General features: G+C 38.5%; 1 protein-coding gene, 1 long non-coding RNA gene and 1 pseudogene across 2 annotated transcripts; 1 reads left to right on the forward strand and 2 right to left on the reverse strand.

The window, feature by feature from the left end:
- Window positions 1-359: 359 nt before the first annotated feature.
- Window positions 360-19,220, reverse strand: LOC126602538 (uncharacterized; annotated as a pseudogene).
- On the reverse strand, window positions 4,871-7,136 carry LOC126602550 (uncharacterized). Its single transcript, XR_007616149.1, has 4 exons — window positions 6,915-7,136; window positions 6,746-6,811; window positions 5,945-6,008; window positions 4,871-5,178 (listed from the first exon to the last, which is right to left on the reverse strand). It is a non-coding gene; the product is annotated as an uncharacterized LOC126602550 (long non-coding RNA).
- LOC126602533 (purple acid phosphatase 2-like) lies at window positions 13,661-16,278 on the forward strand. The gene is made up of 8 exons (XM_050269435.1): window positions 13,661-14,041; window positions 14,268-14,471; window positions 14,557-14,668; window positions 14,798-15,027; window positions 15,118-15,256; window positions 15,375-15,595; window positions 15,673-15,794; window positions 15,890-16,278. The coding sequence occupies exons 1-8, from the start codon at window positions 13,676-13,678 to the stop codon at window positions 16,089-16,091; spliced, it is 1,596 nt and encodes a 531-aa protein (XP_050125392.1). The 5' UTR covers window positions 13,661-13,675; the 3' UTR covers window positions 16,092-16,278.
- Window positions 19,221-19,563: the final 343 nt, after the last annotated feature.

Raw genomic sequence — 19,563 nt, forward strand, 5'->3', positions numbered from 1 at the left:
GACAAGTTTAACCATAAGTTTTGAATTAGCTACACATCCTCGAGTTTTAAGCCTATTTTCACATGCCTGTAAGGGCTTTTATAGAAAACACTTATACTTATAAATTATTTTACTAAATTACTTGTATTATGAACACGCTAAGATTTATATTTTCAAGTGTTTCTTTAACATAACATTGAGAAATACTTTTCAAAAACGTTCCATTAGTAAAAAATATTACTTAACTTTTTGTCAAACGGTAAATTAGAAACTTATAATTGTCAAAAAAACTCTTCCATCACTTCCAATAAAAATCCCAAAATAACCCAATAAATCTAATGGGCGTAACAAAGTTGATGAAAATCCAAAATGATGGGCTTTCATACCACAGTATAGATACAAGAGAAAATGATGATGGTTTTGAAGCGGCCCAAGTAAGCATCAGCCACAAATGCTCCAAATAGTGTGAGGACGTAGGCAGCTCCGATCCAATCCGTCACATGAGTCGCCGCGTTCGGCAGCGCCTGTCGCATCTCGAAGACCAAATAGGCCACCATGTTCACCGCAATTGCAAAAAATGCCAGCCTCTCAGCCACCTCATTCACTACAATCAATTAAGTTTTTTTAAAAAAAAAAACCATAAACTAATTCAATCTTAGTTAATCAAATTTAACATAAACAATTAATTCAATCTTAGTAAAAAGCACCTATGATAAATGGTGAGGCCTTCCATCCTCCTGTTGTTTGCTTGTCTGCAATTCCCCCCCTGAAGTCCACACATCCATTGCTTACCAATGTTGTGGTTAGGCTTCCTTCCTGCATGTTGATGTTAATTAGTATATAGCTAATTTTATTCAGAGGCCTTTAGATCTTTGTCCGAAAGCTTCAGCTGCTTTCGGATTTTGTTAAGTTCCATTTTCATATCAATTTCAGTTCAGTTGATTTTTTCTCGTGGATGTTTTGCTCTTTATAGTAAAACTGAAAATATATGTTGATTTACGCATCATTTACTCACATTTGAATCTTTAATACTATAGTATTAGGGGTGATTTGGGAGTGAGGTGCTTAAAAAAAAAGCACCCATGAAAAAAAGCTGTGAGGGTTTTAGGTGTTTGGTAAACTGAAAAAAATGGCTTATTTTGGAAGCTGCTGTGAGAATAAGCTGAAATTAAAGGAAAAAGTTGAAGCTACTATTTGTATCTTTGGAAAATTGACTTTTTTTCAAAACACACGGAGTTACAGTGCTTCTTTAATGAAAAGACCCACTATCAGATTGTTTTTTTTTTCTTTTCAAAAGCACTTTTACAAAAAAGTTTACCAAACACTCTACTGATTTATTTCATAGCCGCTTATTCTCACAGCATAGCCGCTTATTCTCACAACAGTTTTTTTCCAAAGCACAGCAATACCAAACCAGCCGTCTACAACTTAAAGTGAAACGAAAAACATTCTAAAAACTCATAAACAAAAATAAAATAAAATAAATTGTGGTATATATGTAAAAAAGATACAATAAATCCGTGTTACAAGGAGGGTATTAAAAAATTATAGAGGTTATTAAACATGTAAAGAGCGACCCCAAACCATCATGGCTCCCCGCTTTGCGAGGATTGGAGAAAAAACATCTATCGTATTCATTCTTATCCTTGCTTTGCAAATAAGCTATTTCCAAGACTTGAATAGATTAACATGTGATATAAGTAAATAAACATGAACGAGTTTTACAAAGTTAAAAAGACTACCATAAATAAAGGATGATATTGGCTAATGCAATCTCCTTCTTTCCACCAATCAAACATATACAGTAGAAATTAGAGGCTTTTAATTTCCACCCGAATCACATTGCCTTCATTTCATATTCCATCAACGTCTGTCATGTAATCGAAGGACAAGGCGAAGAAGATGATATGTGAAGTCAAGAAAACACAAGAGGAAGAAGATTGTCTGAGGAATGCTAAATCCTAAGACCATCTCCAACCCTGGGCTAAAAACCAAATTACCCCCCAAATTACCCTCCCAAACACTCTCCAACCCATGCTAAAATTTTAGGCTAAATGCCAAATGCTATTTCTGGGCCAAATACCCCCCAGCTTTCCCCCCGGGCTAAATGCGAAATGTTTATCGGAATTTAAATTTTTATAGATTAAAATGTTCATAAAATTAATTTACAATAATCTACATATTTATTTTTAAAAAAAATTGATTTAAGAAAAAAATTTAGGCTAATTCCATTCTTTAATAATTCCGGGTTAAAATTTTAGAGTAGAAGGGTTGGAGCAGAAAAGATGTTTCTGGGCTAAAAGCTAAATTTTCCGGGCTAAAAAATTTGGCTTTTAGCCCAAGGATTGGAGATGGTCTAATGAAGTAAGGGGTATATAACAAGAAGTAGAAGAAATATAAGGGGGAAAAAAAAGAGTGAAAAGAAACAGGAAAGTACGAATCCGTACAATTCCACAAGCCCTCAACAGGAAACTACACTTATGGGTGAATTTGATATCTTTTGTTCATGGTCATAATGGTGTGTTTGATTCTTTATACTCAAATTCGAATTCCTATATCAAAGTCATTAAAATATCGTATTATCAGAAAATATTTTTACCTTCTTGACAGTCTCAAAATCTTCAAATTTTCCCATGGAGGGCTGAATGAAGGACTTTTGCTTCTTTATACTCAAATTCGAATTCCTATATCAGAGTCATTTAAAATATCGTATTATCAGAAAATATTTTTACCTTCTTGACAGTCTCAAAATCTTCAAATTTTTCCATGGAGGGCTGAATGAAGGACTGTTCGAAATACGATTCGTCAGCAGTTGATTTAGGTTGCTCCATTGAAGCTCAATTAACCAAACTTTGAGTTTTCAGGCAATGCTTTCTTCAAAGGGCTAGCTAGTCAGGAGATTTAAAAGCAAGCTGACTAACGTGTGATAACATATTTAAACTAAGTTGGTCGATGTCATTACAAAATAAATTTAAGGTTGTTTCTGTTTGTTCTAATTCAACTTCTGACTTATATGATTTGGACTGTTTGTTTCAAGAGTTTGTTGGGGGCGGCACTGTAAACATAACGGATTAATTAATCCCACGAGTCGGGAGGTTGAGCAAAATGTTGGATAATAAGGCAAGGTGGTGGTGGTTACAATGGAGCTGTTGTGTACACAGCCTCAAACGTAATAAAATGGAAGACGTAGGAAGTAGTCAGACTGCCGGCTAAACACTTGGTCAAAAGGAGAAAGGACAAAGAGGAGCCATATGGCACATACATCACACAAGATACTCTCCTTCGTTCTGTTTGAGGGTGTTATGAAATGGAAGTCTTGCATTAAAGTGTAAGTTCCAATGACAATACGATGTTATAAGCTACTTTAATCTGAGGAGAGGGTGTTCGAATTCAAACACAAGATGGCATACATATCGCCATGTGGCCCGTGTCCAACTTGCTAAACTCAAATTTGCTTTGCATTAATTGAGATGAGGATTCGAACTTAGGTGTAATGCGTGGTCCGGCTACATGGCAATATGTATGTCCCCTTGCATTTTTTTTACAAGAAACAATAATGTGATATTTCATTAATTAACACAAACAATTACAAGGGTGCCATTTGATACATAGCTTTAGTGACCAATAAATTGATCTTGAGTGAATTTGCGCAGACAGACAAATAAGAGTAAACCCTTGTAGACTACCACAAGCACAAACACACAATCTCCAAGCACACAAGTGCCACCAGTATAGATCTGTCACAATAAACGATAGTTACAGTAGAGAAATACAGGCAGCCACATTGGTCATCATTGAATAACGAAGCCACATCAAGTCATCGCGGTAGAGCAAGACTAAATCAAGTCATCATTGACAGACGAGACTACATAATGCATTGCACAAAGGTGAAGACAAATCTAGCCAAAACAACAGCCCCACCACACTGGTCAACTCATCACAATGGGGGACGAGGCACTCAGGCCAAGGCCGCATACAAATTCACAAGACAGTGAGGTACCGGCATACACACATCAAACACCAAAGGGCTAGCCACAATAGGCAGTGAAGCTTCCAGGTCCGATATGCACAAGTCGAGCTGCCAGATTAAGCCAAGTCGCCAGATCTAAGTGCACATGTCATTGCAGCCACCGGAACCAGGCAAGGAAGGTGACACCACCATGGAAACGAGTTGACGAAGGTGGATCCAACCCACTTGCAGCACCAATCCACTCCACACCAAGAAAAAATGAGCGCCAAATCAAAGAAAATCTTGAAAGGCATGGCCCCGATTAGGGAATAAGGAATAAATCATGGAACGCTGCACACTAAATGGTGTGTAAGAAGCACGAGAAGGGAGAAGAGGTAGGTGAAGGCCGGGAATGAGTAGTTGGCTTGAGGTCAGGGGGAAAGAAGGTTGTGTATGGCGAGGGGGAAGAAGGCTAGGATAGGGAAGAGAAGGAAATAGGAAGGGAGGAAAGGCTAAAAGGGAAGATGCCACCGGTCTCCAGCCATAACCAGAGGTCGGTGATGATGGAGGTAGCTGGCTAGGGTTTTGTTGAGGGAGAGAGCTTTGGAGAGAAAGAGATCGATTCCCCCGTGCATTTGATTAGTATTGGATTGAATGCTAATATTTTTTACATGATATTTGAGCAGATTATTCACATTTTAGGCACAGCGGCTACATGTTGAGCTTGAGTGACATCGCTCATGAGAAAACGTGTTGAGAGTGTCACTCCTCGTTGTAAATAGAAACTCATTGCAATTTGTTTTTGTGTTGGATGATCACGTTCTAACTTCACCAAATTGGAATTTGGGCTCATCCCAAAAGTGAATCATGAAAATGTAAGAATCATAATCAAGTATAACATATGGCAGCGGAATAATACAAACACATAACCAATATAACTACTAATGACACGCCCCGACCCCGATATTCCCCGAATATCAGGATAGGCACGTGCTGGCCGACACCTGAGGTGACGAAAGCCATTTATTGAAGTACAAGAGAAATGATTAGGAGAAACACGCACGATTAAATATCTGAATCCAAAGGGAGTTACAAACAAAGTTTAGGGAAATATCTAGAGTGCGCAAAACACGTTCGAAGTCAAGATCACGAAAGGGAAAGATCAATACAAATATTACACAAGTGGAAAATAGACTGCTACTGGTAGGGGAATGCCTCGTATGATGCCTCGTAGTCCTCGTTCCTAAGACCTGAATGGGGGCGCAAAACAAGGGTGAGTGGACCAAGTTTATATACATACGTAGTACGAAAACAGTTATGAACATACTAACCCCCACAGTTTAATAATGAAAACTACTAGAATAATAAGTGATAAGCTTTTCAGAAACCCTTAGCATGCCATAAAACAATTCATATATCTTTCTGCAAATCAATCTCAGAAAATCATATCAAAATTTATCTCAGCAATCATATCAGGAAGCATAGTACAAGTTGTGCTGCTAGTGAGTGCACTGAATAACAATACTCCCGGCCCAATGCCTGCACCTCAGTCTCTGTGCCCGTAGCCAGAGATATCTCCCTCCCGGCCCAATGCCTGTCTCCGTGTCCCTCAGCCTTTCGCTAGGGATTATTTCTCCCGGCCTCAATGCCAACACCAGATCCTCGCCCCAGGCGGCATAGTGTTCACTAGGTATGCACAAAACATAATTCACCTCTAAAATACGACTTTGTAGCATAAATTCATCGATCCTTTATACTACGAAGAGGTGTTCGAAAGTCATTTGAAACACATTCTTAGCATCCTATCGTCATCGATCAGATAGTCTACCAGAATGAGGGTTCTATAGAAAATACGATATAATGGAAATAGTTCAAAACATATATATATAATCACGTATAATCAAATCATCATGCTTCCTGTAAAGTATTTCTCAAATCAATAATTCTGCAAGGCATGCTATTAAATTATGCATTTCTATCAATAAAACATGCAATTTTCGAAGGTGGTCCACTCACAGATACTCCGAAGCAGCAGAATTGTGTGGAAAAAGATTAAGGAAGTCTCCACTAGCAACTTCACCTAAGCACGAAAATGTACAATTTAATAAACTACCCGAAAGATAGAATTTTAGGAAATGGAAATGGGTTTTGGGTTTGGGTAGGTTAGGAACAAGAGGGAGTTTTAGGCTTAAGCCTAAACCCATGCTTATACACACACACCACACATTCACACACATACATACACAACACATACTCACAGAGCTGCACCGCATAACGCACACACTGTACACTTCATACAATACACAAACATACACAACACACACGTGCACCATACACTATCACACTTACTCTCACACACACACACACTTGCACGGACACCAACATGCCAAACACACACACAGACAGCATGCACATATATATATATACAAATATACACACAGAGGCAACATGCATATATATATATATATATAAATATATATAGATACATACATATAAACACACACACGCATGCACAGCATGCATATATATATAAGCACACACACGCACAGCATCATGCATATATATATATATATATATATATATATATATATATATATATATATATATGTAATCACACACACGCACAGTAAGCATACTTACACACACACACACACGGTTCACGCACACACACTTGCACAACGTACACACTGCACAAACGCACACTCACGAACTCGCCGGAGTTCGTCGTCGGAACCGGACATGCATGCACAAGGGATGGTAAGAGTTAGGGCTTGAATAAGAGGTTCTAAAACTTCACAAATATACCTAAGAACTCACCTGGACGCACTGCAGCAGGTTTTGGGAAGAGATGGACCTCGAACTCGTCAGAGTTCGTCGTCGGAGCTAGATTATTAGCACAGAGAAAAACTGAGATCAAAACCCTTGAGTTTTGTCATAAAACCAACATGCATAACCCAGAAATTTGAAGAAGGAACACAATCCTCACCTGGGTTCGCGTGTTAGAGCTTTGAAGCTCTCGGCTTCAATGGCAGAAAAGCCCACGGTGCTCAGATGGCGCATGCAAGGGTACCATTGAGTTCGTTAGGTCTCAAGGATTCCAAATATATGGTTTTTGGGGTTTGATTTGTAAGGGGAGTGAGGTGAAAGCTAGAGAGAAGCTCTCGGAGCTTAGAGATAGTGTGAGTTCCTGAGAGTTAGAGAGAGATAGTTGATTTCAGATATTAGAGGGGGAGAGAGATTGGAAACCACGATAGAAGTATAAAGAAATAAGGCGGGTCCCATGGTTCACTAATTAAAGACTAAAGAAATCGTTTTAATAAGTAAAGAGTGGGTGTGGTTGTAACAACTAACCTGTTGGAGACATGTCGAAGAGTACAAAGGATCTTCTGCGACTCTTCTTCTGCTGTATGCAATTATCTCAGTGAATGGGGCCTGAGCTTTAGGGTTGTTTGCGTAAGAAGAGAGTGTAGGGACGCCAAGTATTTATAATATCAACAGCAGTAATCAATAAGGACACTACCCATTGTGTGACTCCTTATTAATCTAACTTTATCACTGTTATCACTTCTTATTCATATTCTATATAAGAGTTGTAATTCTATCATGACTGTTTAAGCTATAAACCTTAATACATATTCCTTATCAGCTTACAAACATAGTTACTGTTAATCTCTAATAGTCTCACGTGTCTAATAAGATCCATCCAAGTGTTTAGCTCTCTTTAGAACTTACATTCTCCCACTAGAGCATACACTTGGAATGGTTCTGATTATCTGGAATGAAAACTATTCTTAATTGGCCATGAGATTAGTATAACATAGTCACGGTTCAAGTCTAGGTCATTAACCAGCATCTACAAAGAACTAAAAGATAACATACTTATCATTCTAAATAATATCCCCATAGTCACTCGTGTAGAGCTGAGCAACACATTAAACTCCAACAAGAAATGAATTGATGCATCAGGTGTATCTGTAAATGTACCATTTCTTTTACACCTGATACATGGTCCTCCGAATTGTATAACAATTCATCTTGATGTTTTCGATAAGAAAACCTTTTGGTTGTATATCTTAAGAACAATTATACAAAATTGTCAATCCATCAAGTATTTCAAATACTTGCTTTCTTTCATAACTAAATTGTGCACTTAAAAGAATGAATCTCAAACAACCTCACAGTTTTGAACTTTATTAGTTAAGAGTTTCTCGACAATACTTTCTTTCATAACTAAACCGAGCGTAATAATAATGACTAATAACTGAAATTGAAAGAAAATTTTAAATCGATACTCGACTCCCACTATACAACAGCATCAAAACCTGAAAACACGCCCATCTTTGCTATATGTTTCTTGAAAACCATAACTGGAATTGCTTTATTCAGTGGATCAGCAATCATAGACCCAGTCTCCAAATAATCGATCTTAACCAGTCCTGCCATAACCTTTTCTCTAGCAATGAGGTACTTAATATCCAAGTTTCTTGTTGCCGATGATCTCTTGTTATTCTTGGTAAAAAATATAGCAGCATTATTATCACATAAAAGTTGAATTGGTCTTGCAATTGAGTCTACCACTCTCAGTCCTTTGATGAAGTTCTTTAACCAAATGGCTTGGTCCACTGCTTCACAGCAAGAAAGATATTTGGCCACCATGGTTGAAGCTGCAATTGTGGCTTGTTTCACACTCCTCCAACTCACAGCTCCACCAGCCATGGTAAAAACAAAACCTGAAGTTGACTTGAGATCATCAATGCATCCAGCAAAATCTGAATCACTATACCCTTCCAAAACAAGAGTATATGTCCTCCCATAGATTCACATATGCTTTTTGGTTCTCTGAAGGTATCTCAATACTCGTTTGGCTGCATTCCAGTGAGCTTCACCTGCGTTTGCCTGAAATATCCCAAGTACACTGATTGTGAAAGCAAGATCAGGCCTTGTACAGACTTGAGCATACATAAGGCTGCCAACAAGAGAAGCATACGGTTTCTCTTCCATGATTTTTCTTTCTAAATCATTCTTGGGACACTGAGCTTTACTTAACTTGTCACCCTTTGAGATAGGCATCTCGGTAGTGCCACATGAAAACATATTGAATCTTTTAAGTACCTTTTCTATGTACCCTTTTTGTGACAACCCTAACAAACCCCTCTTTCTGTCCCTTTTGATTTCAATGCCAAGAACATATGAGGCCTCCCCAAGATCTTTCATTTCAAAGTTTTGCTGCAAGAGAGTCTTGGTTTCATCCAATAAACTTGTGTCATTTGTAGCAAGAAGAATATCATCTACATAGAGAACCAACAAAATAAAGCTACTCCCACTGACTTTCAGGTAGATACAGGTGTCTGAAGGATTTTCAGTGAATCCTTGTTCCTTCATTACTTTCTGAAATTTTAGGTACCATTGCCTTGATGCTTGCTTGAGACCGTATATTGATTTCTTCAACTTGCAAACTAATTTCTCCCTTCCTTTCACTTCAAAACCTTATGGTTGCTTCATGTATATGTCTTCCTCCAAATCGCCATTCAAGAACGCAGTTTTAACGTCCATTTGGTGTAAAGCTAAATCAAAATGAGCTACTATTGCCATAACAACCCTAAACGCATCTTTGGTTGACACTGGGCTAAAAGTTTCCTTGTAATCAACCCATTCTCTTTGAGTAAACCCTTTTGCTACGAGTCTAGCTTTGTGTCTTTCTATATTTCCATTTGAGTCTCTCTTAGTCTTGAATACCCACTTGCAACCAATTGGTTTGATTGCATCAGTTTGTTCAACCAACTCCCACACTCCATTTTCTTTCATAGAGGTTAACTCACTGTGCATAGCCTCCAACCACTTTTCAGAATTTGAACTAGTGATAGCTTCCTTGAAAGTTTTGGGATCATCAAACTCTGACAAGTCTATAACGTTCTCTGAAGCTTCAGTCATATACACAAAATCAGCTAAGGCGGTTGATTTCCTTACCCTAGTTGATTTCCTCAGAGCCATTGGTTGATTTTCAACTATGCCACCCTTTTGCCCTTATTGTGTTTGCATGTCTAATGCTTCGGTGTCCATAGGCTCATTGACACCATTAGTACTATCAATCGGTGGTATGGCTCCCACATTATTTCCTTGCTCAGAATTCATGTTCCCTTCAACTTCATTTGTGTCATCATGCATGTGCATTGGAAATTCAATTGCATCTGTGTCATTATGCATGTGATTTGAAAATTCACTTGCATCCGTGTCATTATGCATGTGACTTGAAAAGTCACTTGCCATTGTTGGTGCCTCGAGATAAGAAGTCTTTGCATGTTCTATACTAATGTCAGGGTCTCTTTCCTCGTCAAACACAAAACCATTATCATTTGTCCCAGAATCATCATCCAGATTATACTCCATAAATATTGCTTTCTGTGTCTCAACAATTTTTGGACCTTGATTGCTAGAACAGTAGAATCTAAACCCTTTTGATCTCTCGGCATAACCAATGAAGTAACAACTAATTGTCTTGGGATCAAGTTTAACACTACTGGGGTTGTAAATTTTGGCTTCTGCTTTACATCCCCAGACGTGTAAATGATTCAAGCTCGGTCTTCTTCCAGTCCATAATTCAAATGGAGTGTTTTCTACTGCTTTTGAAGGAACTCTATTTAACAAATCATTTGCAGTTTTTACTGCGTCTCCCCATAAATATTTAGGCAAGTGAACCCTACAAATCATGCTTCTTACCATATCCATTAGGGTTCTATTCCTTCTCTCTGCAACCCCAATCTGCTCGGGTGTGCCTGGGGTGGTGTATTGAGCCACTATTCCATTGTCCTGTAAAAACAAGGCAAATGGTCTTGGATGCCTACCATTTTGTGTATATCTGCCATAATATTCTCCACCTCTATCAGACCTTACGATTTTAATTTTGTTTTCCAATTAGTTTTCAACTTCAGTTTTATAAATTTTAAACACTTCCAAGGCTTTTGATTTTTCTGGGATCAAATATATGTAGCAATATCTAGAATAATCGTCAATGAAAGTGATAAAATATTTATTTCCTTCGATTGTTTGTGTAGGGAATGGACCACAGATGTCTGTATGGATTATTTCTAGGAGCTGCTTACTCCTAGTTGAACCCTCTTTACGTTTATTAACCATTTTTCCCTTAACACATTCAATGCAAAAATCAAAATCATTGAAATTCAATGGAGGCAAGATGTCATTTTTAACCAAAAGTTCCATTCTTTGTTTTGATATGTGGCCGAGTCTCCTATGCCAAAGATTTGAAGAATTTTTCGAATTTTTGACTTCCTTTTCAACATTAAAGACACTTTCAATCAAATTGGTTTTGAATTTAAACATACCGTCACATAGAAAACCAGTGCCAATATGAGAAGATTTATAAAAAACATTGAAGCCAATATTATTTAAAGTAAAATAAAATCCCAATAATACTAACTTAGAAACGGAAACCAATTTCCTTCTCATGGAAGGTACATAGACCACATTTTCTAGCTCCAAGCAAAAACCAAAATCTAATTTTAATCTAACAGTTCCTAGTGCCTTGACTTCAACTCTTCTTCCATTGCCAACTGAGACCTTGACTTCATCCTTATTTGGTGTTCTCTTTGTTATGAAGTCCTACAATGAATTTGTATCGTGAATAGAAGAGCCGGAATCAAGCCACCAAGCATTGCTAGGTGTATCAATCAAATTGGACTCAAAACAAGCAAAAACATTTGAAGTTTTATTTTTACCTTTCTTTGCCTCTTGTTTGGCAAGCCATGACTTGTATTTAGGACAATTTCTCTTCATATGGCCTGTCTTTTTGCAAAAATAACACTTAAAAACTGATGAGTTATTAACTTTGAAGGTCTTTTTAGAGGGAGGAATGTTTCTGGCAGAATTCCTTTTGGCAGTATCCGAGTTATAGTTATTGGCACTCTTTGCATAACCCTGAACAAAATTCACCGACTCACCCTTCTCATTTTCAGCCTTTTCCTTCTTAATCCTCACTTCCTCACCCACACATATAGATATTAATTCATTGACATCCCACTTTGCTTGCAGTGCATTATAGGATACTTTCAACTGAGTATAAGAACTAGGCAAGGAATTCATGATGACATGGACCAAAAAAGTTTCAGAAATGGGTACCTCGAGTGTTCTAAGCTTCCCAGCAATTTCGATAACCTTGAGAATGTATTCACGGACACTCCCTTCACCATCGTATTTGATGGTTGTTAGTGAGTTCATCAAGTTCCCAGTTTCTGTCTTTTCAGATTCTTTGTACTTCTCTTCGATCGATTTCATGAACTGCTTTGCATTAGTTGCATCTGGGAAGCCTCCACAAACTACATCAGTCATGGACCTCTTGATTATCATGAGGCATATTCTGTTTGATTTCTCCCATTTTTCATGCTTGGATCTTTGGCTAGATGTGCATCCTTCATTTGGCATTGGTGGTTCTTCCATTCTCAGCGCTAAATCCATATCCATGACACCCAAAAGTATCTCCAAATCTTGTTTCCACTTCTTATAGTTGACACCGGTGAGAGGTTCAACTGTGTTGAGGTTCATGGAACTTGGGTTCATGGCTGTATTCATATATAATGAAAGTATTAATCTTTAATCCCCAATCTTTATATCACAGACTCAAAATCTTTGGATTAACGAGTTATATGAAAATTTTCTTTAGTCACAGCACCCTCATACTCAAAATAAGAATTTCTATAGCCATAATTACAATCCTTTGTGGACTGCAAGAAGTGGCTGGATTCTCACTTGAACTATGAAGTGTCATGCCACTCGAGATCAAAACATGGGCAACTGAACCTCTTTAGATGATCAGTAAAGATGCTTTGAGCCCTAGTGCCATTACCAATTTGTATACTGAATGAAAAACACGCTGATCATAGATAGCTTTAGCTATCATGTGTATACATGTGTTCTTCCTGCATAATATATCATTGGTCTATAACCTGCGACTATAAAGGATTCCTTATGCTTTCTTTTTAGGGTTAATTGGTATGTGAAGGCTCTGATACCAAATGTAAGAATCATAATCAAGTATAACATATGGCAGCGGAATAATACAAACACATAACCAATATAACTACTAACCTGTTGGAGACATGTTGAAGAGTACAAAGGATCTTCTGCGACTCTTCTTCTGCTGTATGCAATTATCTCAGTGAATGGGGCCTGAGCTTTAGGGTTGTTTGCGTAAGAAGAGAGTGCAGGGACCCCAAGTATTTATAATATCAACAGCAGTAATCAATAAGGACACTACTCATTGTGTGACTCCTTATTAATCTAACTTTATCACTGTTATCACTTCTTATTCATATTCTATATAAGAGTTGTAATTCTATCATGACTGTTTAAGCTATAAACCTTAATACATATTCCTTATCAGCTTACAAACATAGTTACTGTTAATCTCTAATAGTCTCACGTGTCTAATAAGATCCATCCAAGTGTTTAGCTCTCTTTAGAACTTACAGAAAACCCAATATCCCTAATAACTCATCAGTCTTGGACGGCAATCCAAAACCCAAAAAACTTAATTCAAGTTTGCTAGCCAAGGCCCAATCGATAAAACCCAACGAACAATATTTGTACCAATAATTCAGGAGACGTGCATATTCGATCCCAACGGTGAATATTCCATGCCTGATTAAGTGATTGGTGCAAATGACAAAGTATTACTTTTGTGTTGCATGTACAAATCGCGAAAGCACTTAATGCTTTTGACTGACGGTTGGCCGCATGTTCCTACGTGTCCACCACAGCAGTCAATCAATCTCTGTGTCTCTTCACCCAGCGCCAACACCTTCAGCGGAATTTCGTACACGGAATTTTGGGTGGAGCAACCATTTATTTATAACACGTAATTTTGCACATGGAAGTGGCTTAAGCGGGAAGTGCTTACCAATGGTGGTACAAAAAAGCACTGGGATGAGGAAGGCAGGGATGAGCTCTGCTGGGTTTGTGCTGGGTATGTTACTGATTGTCCTGGAGGTTTGCGATGGTGGAATAACAAGCAGTTATGTCCGGAATGATGACTTGTCCCTTGATATGCCTTTGGACAGTGATGTGTTCCAAGTTCCTCCCGGATATAATGTTCCCCAACAGGTATCTTTTGTCAGAAACCATGCTTTTAAGTTCTGATTCATACTTCTTGTTCTAATCTAAACTACTCTAATTTATTGCTATTGAGCGTAATGTGCAGCCTGATTACATTGGACCAGTCAACTTACCTAACTCGCGTGGGCGATTTATGTTTTTGATTTTTGGGTAGTGGGCAAACTTCGATAAGGGTTTTTTTTCTTCTAAATTTTGAGTGTTGTGATTACTGAAGGTGCATATAACTCAAGGAGATCATGAGGGTAAGGGTGTGATTGTCTCTTGGGTCACTCCAGATGAACCGGGTTCAAGTACAGTGATTTACTGGGCAGAAAATAATACCAGCCTCAAAAAAAGTGCTCAAGCAACTGTTCTCACTTACAAGTACTTCAATTACACTTCTGGATACATTCATCATTGCACCATTGACAATTTGGAGGTAAGTACTTGCCACTAATTGGTTGCCCTGCATTCTTTGTGTTCGAATCAAATTGAATGTGGAGTTTAATCAATCAGAACTGCAGTTTGACACCAAATACTACTATGAAGTCGGGACTGGGAACACCGCGCGGAGGTTTTGGTTTGTAACCCCTCCTAGGGTTGGTCCTGATGTTGCTTATACTTTCGGCCTCATAGGTAATAAAATTTGATCTGCATTTGGAAATTTTATATAAATTGACACACTTGTGCTTTTTTTGATGTTTTTGAACCATATATTTGTGTGTTGTGTGTTGTTCTCATCACTCTGGTGTGCATTTTGAGCAGGGGATCTTGGCCAAACCCACGATTCAAATGATACTCTTACACATTACGAATTAAACCCTGCGAAAGGACAGACATTATTGTTTGTTGGGGACCTCTCTTACGCAGACGATTATCCGTTTCATGACAATAACCGGTGGGATACATGGGGGAGGTTCGTAGAGAGAAATGTTGCTTACCAACCGTGGATTTGGACTGCAGGAAATCACGAAATCGATTTTGTTCCTGAGCTCGTAAGCATCTTTTTTGTGTATTGTTTGTTGGTGACCTCACTTGTTGTAGATGATTAAATATACGATTAAGTAATTGCAATTTTGTTGCAGGGTGAAAGTAAACCCTTCAAACCATACACAAATCGGTATTTTGTTCCCTACGAAGCTTCGGGTAGTACGTCTCCTCTTTGGTACTCCATCAAGAGAGCTTCAGCCTATATCATAGTCTTGTCCTCGTACTCAGCATATGGTAAGAATGCTCCCTTGTCCACAATTCATCTTGCATGAGCAATTTCATAGAACTATGCCTTTCGTGGTTCTTTATGCTTGTGTATGTGCGCGCGTTGCGAACTGTGCTTTGTTTGCAGGGAAGTATACTCCTCAATACAAGTGGCTAGAGAAGGAGCTGCCGACAGTGAACAGGACAGAGACGCCATGGCTTATTGTTCTTATGCATTCTCCACTGTATAGCAGTTATGTACATCACTATATGGAAGGAGAATCCTTCAGAGTTATGTACGAGGAATGGTTTGTGGAATATGAAGTAGATGTTGTCTTCGCTGGCCATGTTCATGCCTACGAACGATCTGTAAGTGTACCTTGTGCATGCCTGTGAACAATCTATTAAAACTATGGCGGTTTCAGATATGAATGTTTGCATCACAGGAACGGATATCAAATGTTGCTTACAACATTTCGAATGGACTCTGCACTCCCATAAGCGATCGGTCAGCCCCGGTTTACATAACCATCGGAGATGGAGGAAACCTAGAAGGCTTGGTTACCGAGTACGATGTTAATCTCATTCATACTATCTGTGAGCAGTCCTTCCTGTTGATCAAAAGTTTTGAAATTCTGGTGGCATTTTGTGTTTTTTCTGCAGAATGACAGAACCACAGCCAAGTTACTCAGCTTTCCGGGAAGCTAGCTTCGGTCATGGGATTTTCGATATAAAGAACAGAACTCATGCCTTTTTCAGTTGGCACCGGAATCAAGACGGGTATGCGGTTGAAGCTGATTCTCTGTGGTTAAAGAACAGATATTGGAACAGTTTGGAAGACTCATCATCCTTAGCTGCATTTTAGATCAAGTTTTCACTGCCCTCCAACCATGTAGACTTGCTGCACAAATTTCACTCACCTGCCATACCTAATGTTTGCATAAGTTGTATGTGTAAATTTAAGAGTAAAGAGATGGGAAGGGTGAGGTTTCATGTAATCTTTGTAGAATACTACTCTATTCATCATTCGGAATAAAACAATCCGTTCTCCATCCTCATTTAATTCCAAAGGTAGAACCATTTTCACTGATTTTTTTGTGTGTTGTCAGTCACCGCTATCTTTTCTTCCTTTTTTGAAGAGAGAGGGTTTCATCACAGATAAAGTAGGGAAGTGAATTCAACGTACAATTTTTTTTCTGTTCGACAGAGCCTTATGAGTTGTGAGTTAGACAAGGTGCTACGGTTGGATTGTTTCGTCTATTTCGTGTTTCTATCCAAGAGGCAGAAAGCGGAATCCTTCAAATCCTGATGATGAGACTAGAAAACTTCCCATCCAAAACTTGGAATCAAACCAGGAAAGGAAATAATTGGAATTAAATCCCACAAAAAGACGAAATAGGCAAAGTAATCCTATTGTTGTGCCAAAGATAATTCAGAAGACTCAAAACTTAAAATGCTCACCTGGTTGATAAGAAGGATGAAATAATTCAACCGTCGTATTTGGTCTAACTCAAAACTCATAAAGCTCATCCGGTGCCTCAGATTAGACTAAATTAGACAACTCACAAGATTCAAAAGGAAAATCATTCACATAATATAGAAGAGACAAATTAGAGCCATAAAAATACATGTATACTTGTATTTCAATCATATCATACATGCATACACAAGGACAATAGCACTTGCAACAAACCCCTGCTAGCCACGACTCATTTACAAAACCTGACAACATTTTTTTTGAGTTTTTTTGGTACACCCCTATAATTTTTGTCCAAAAACCTACAGATGGAAAAAATTTGAGGGACAGAAAAAAACATGATTTACAAAAGCAGAAAAAAAGGGTATCTATATCATTTCTTATGAAGTAAATAACTAGTACCTGCTTAAGACAAAAGAAGAGAAACAAAGTTCTTTAGCATAAGAAACTACACATCTAGGCTTGGTCTGTCATAAGGAATGAAAGGTAGATGAACAAAAATATACACCAGAGTTCAGTCGTCGCACTACCATCATAGTCTACCCTTAGACACACTTCAAATATGGTAAAGAATAAAATTATGACTCGTCAACTCCAGTTGCAGTAAGTTCACTTGTAGAATTGGCAATAAATCTCAGCATTGACAAAAGTACATGATGCTTGTTGAATGGGAGAGACAAACATGGCTTGAAATCCTATAATAAGACGAAATAAGCGAAGTAATCCAACTATTATGCAATAGCTAATTCAGAGGACTTATATGGTGCCTCAAATTAGATTGAATTAGACAACCCACAAGAATTAGAATGGAAATAGCTCACATTAATTAACCATTGTGGCTATTCTAACTTAGAAGTCAGAAAACTCAACTGGTTAACTCAAAAGGCTTAGCTAGTTAATATAGACATACAAAAAAGATCGTATCTAGTCTAACTCAAAAGGCTTATCCAGTGCCTCAAATTAGATTAAATTGGATAACAAATCGCATAATATAGAAAGACTGGAGCCACAAATACACATGTATACTTGTATATTTGTATTTTATTCATCATACATACACAAGGACAATAGCACTAGCAAGAAACTCTGCAAGCTGCGACTCTTTTACATAACATGCACCACATTATATTTTCTTATTGGTTTATGATATACAGCACACTGGAATGACCACGACAAAGCGCAGGAAAACTCATGCGGCGCCGCAGCCGTATAGATATTTATACACACCTCTATATTTTTGTACTATATATACACACACCTTATATATATATATTTGGGCATATGAAGCACTGAAGAGTACCTTGTGCAACTTTATTTACCAAGCTACCACCTTTTATCTCCACACCTTCAATTTTGATTTTGCATCATGCACCATTGAGACGAATGTGATGTTTCCCGGCAATTCCCATCCATGAACCGCCGCCGAAAATGCTTTGATCAGCCACCACTGGAAGATCAAGCGACATGGCTGCCTCCGTCCACATCGAATCATCAAACACCGGGAAGCTCTCGCTCATGTTCCCCCAGAATATCCCATCCATTCCTTCATTGTTCACACCACTACTCATATTCTTTTCCACTTTCATGCCGTCCTGCTCCGGCAGGGTCTCAGCGCCGCCAGAATTATAATTTCCGTGGGGCTGATCCACTTTCACATTCGGAAAATTATTGTGAATAACAGGTACTGCAATATCTTTCACAGGAGCAGCATATATAACATGCAGGATTAGTCCCAGTACCTGATGGATTGTTCTGCACAAGGGTTTGGTTCGGAATTTGAGGTGGCACGCCGGCATTGGCCGACGAGGGAAATACTTGATGCTGCAGGTGCTGATTCAGTTGATGATGGTGATAGTTAGGGGCTTGCTGATCTGGCAAATTGAGCTTCGCCTTGGAACCGTAGAGCTTCCTGGCGGCGGCATCATAAGCCAGAGCGGCCTCATAGGAGGTGGCGAAAGTCCCGAGCCAGAGCCGGGCACCGCGGTTGGGCTCGCGGATTTCAGCCACCCATTTCCCCCACGTCCTTTGCCTGACGCCCTTGTAGGTGCACATAGCGTTCTCCGGCCCTCCTTTCCCCTTCATGCAACCCTTCCTTGAGCTTCCCTGCGCTGGCCGCTTCGCTGGCTTCTTCTCCGCGACCCCAACACTGCTACTACCAACACTCATCTCCGACGTCGACATTGTGAGATTTTTTTTAGAACAATTGACGACTTTTTTTGTGATTATTATTATTATTATTATTTTATTTTATTTTATTTTAATTCGGGTGGTGAGTTTGAGAAACCATAACCCGTAACGTTGGCGATCCTTATATGAGGAAGGCAGACGTGACCTGAAACGTGGCTTGTGGAGGATTAGGGCTTGAATACTTGGCATGGTGAACTGGAGATATCGTGTCCATGGCTAGCCTCACTGTTTAAATCTCTAATACACACTTGGCTTACACACTTGCTTGCTTTTTTGCTCAGGTGGCAATCGGAGAGGAGCAGAATTCCAGTTTTGCTTTCTCATTTTTCATTTTTTTCTTTTATTAAATCCGAAATACAATTATATAGAAGAGTCACATTGGATCTTTAACTCAGAGATGAATCGTAATGGATGAATAACAATAGAAGAGAAATTTTTTTAACTAAATAGAAAATTGACTGAGTAGACTTTCTGAAGTTGACTGAAAATTCATATGAGAGAAAAGTAGATGAATAACAATAGAAGAGAAATTTTTTAAACTAAATAGAAAATTGACTAAGTATGACTTTCTGAAGTTGACCGAAAATTCATATGAGAGAAAAGTGGATGAATAACACTAGAAGAGAAAAAAATTTAAACTGTACAGAAAACTAACTGTCTTTCTGAAGCTGAA

This window comes from Malus sylvestris, chromosome 15 (genome assembly GCF_916048215.2).
Source record: "Malus sylvestris chromosome 15, drMalSylv7.2, whole genome shotgun sequence".
In the NCBI taxonomy this organism is placed as follows: domain Eukaryota; kingdom Viridiplantae; phylum Streptophyta; class Magnoliopsida; order Rosales; family Rosaceae; genus Malus; species Malus sylvestris.

Coding starts and splice junctions, on each gene's coding strand:
- LOC126602533 (XM_050269435.1), top strand. CDS start 13,676: ATGTTCCTACGTGTCCACCACAGCAGTCAATCAATCTCTGTGTCTCTT. Junction 14,042..14,267: donor GATATAATGTTCCCCAACAG/GTATCTTTTGTC, acceptor TGATTACTGAAG/GTGCATATAACTCAAGGAGA. Junction 15,028..15,117: donor TCGATTTTGTTCCTGAGCTC/GTAAGCATCTTT, acceptor ATTTTGTTGCAG/GGTGAAAGTAAACCCTTCAA.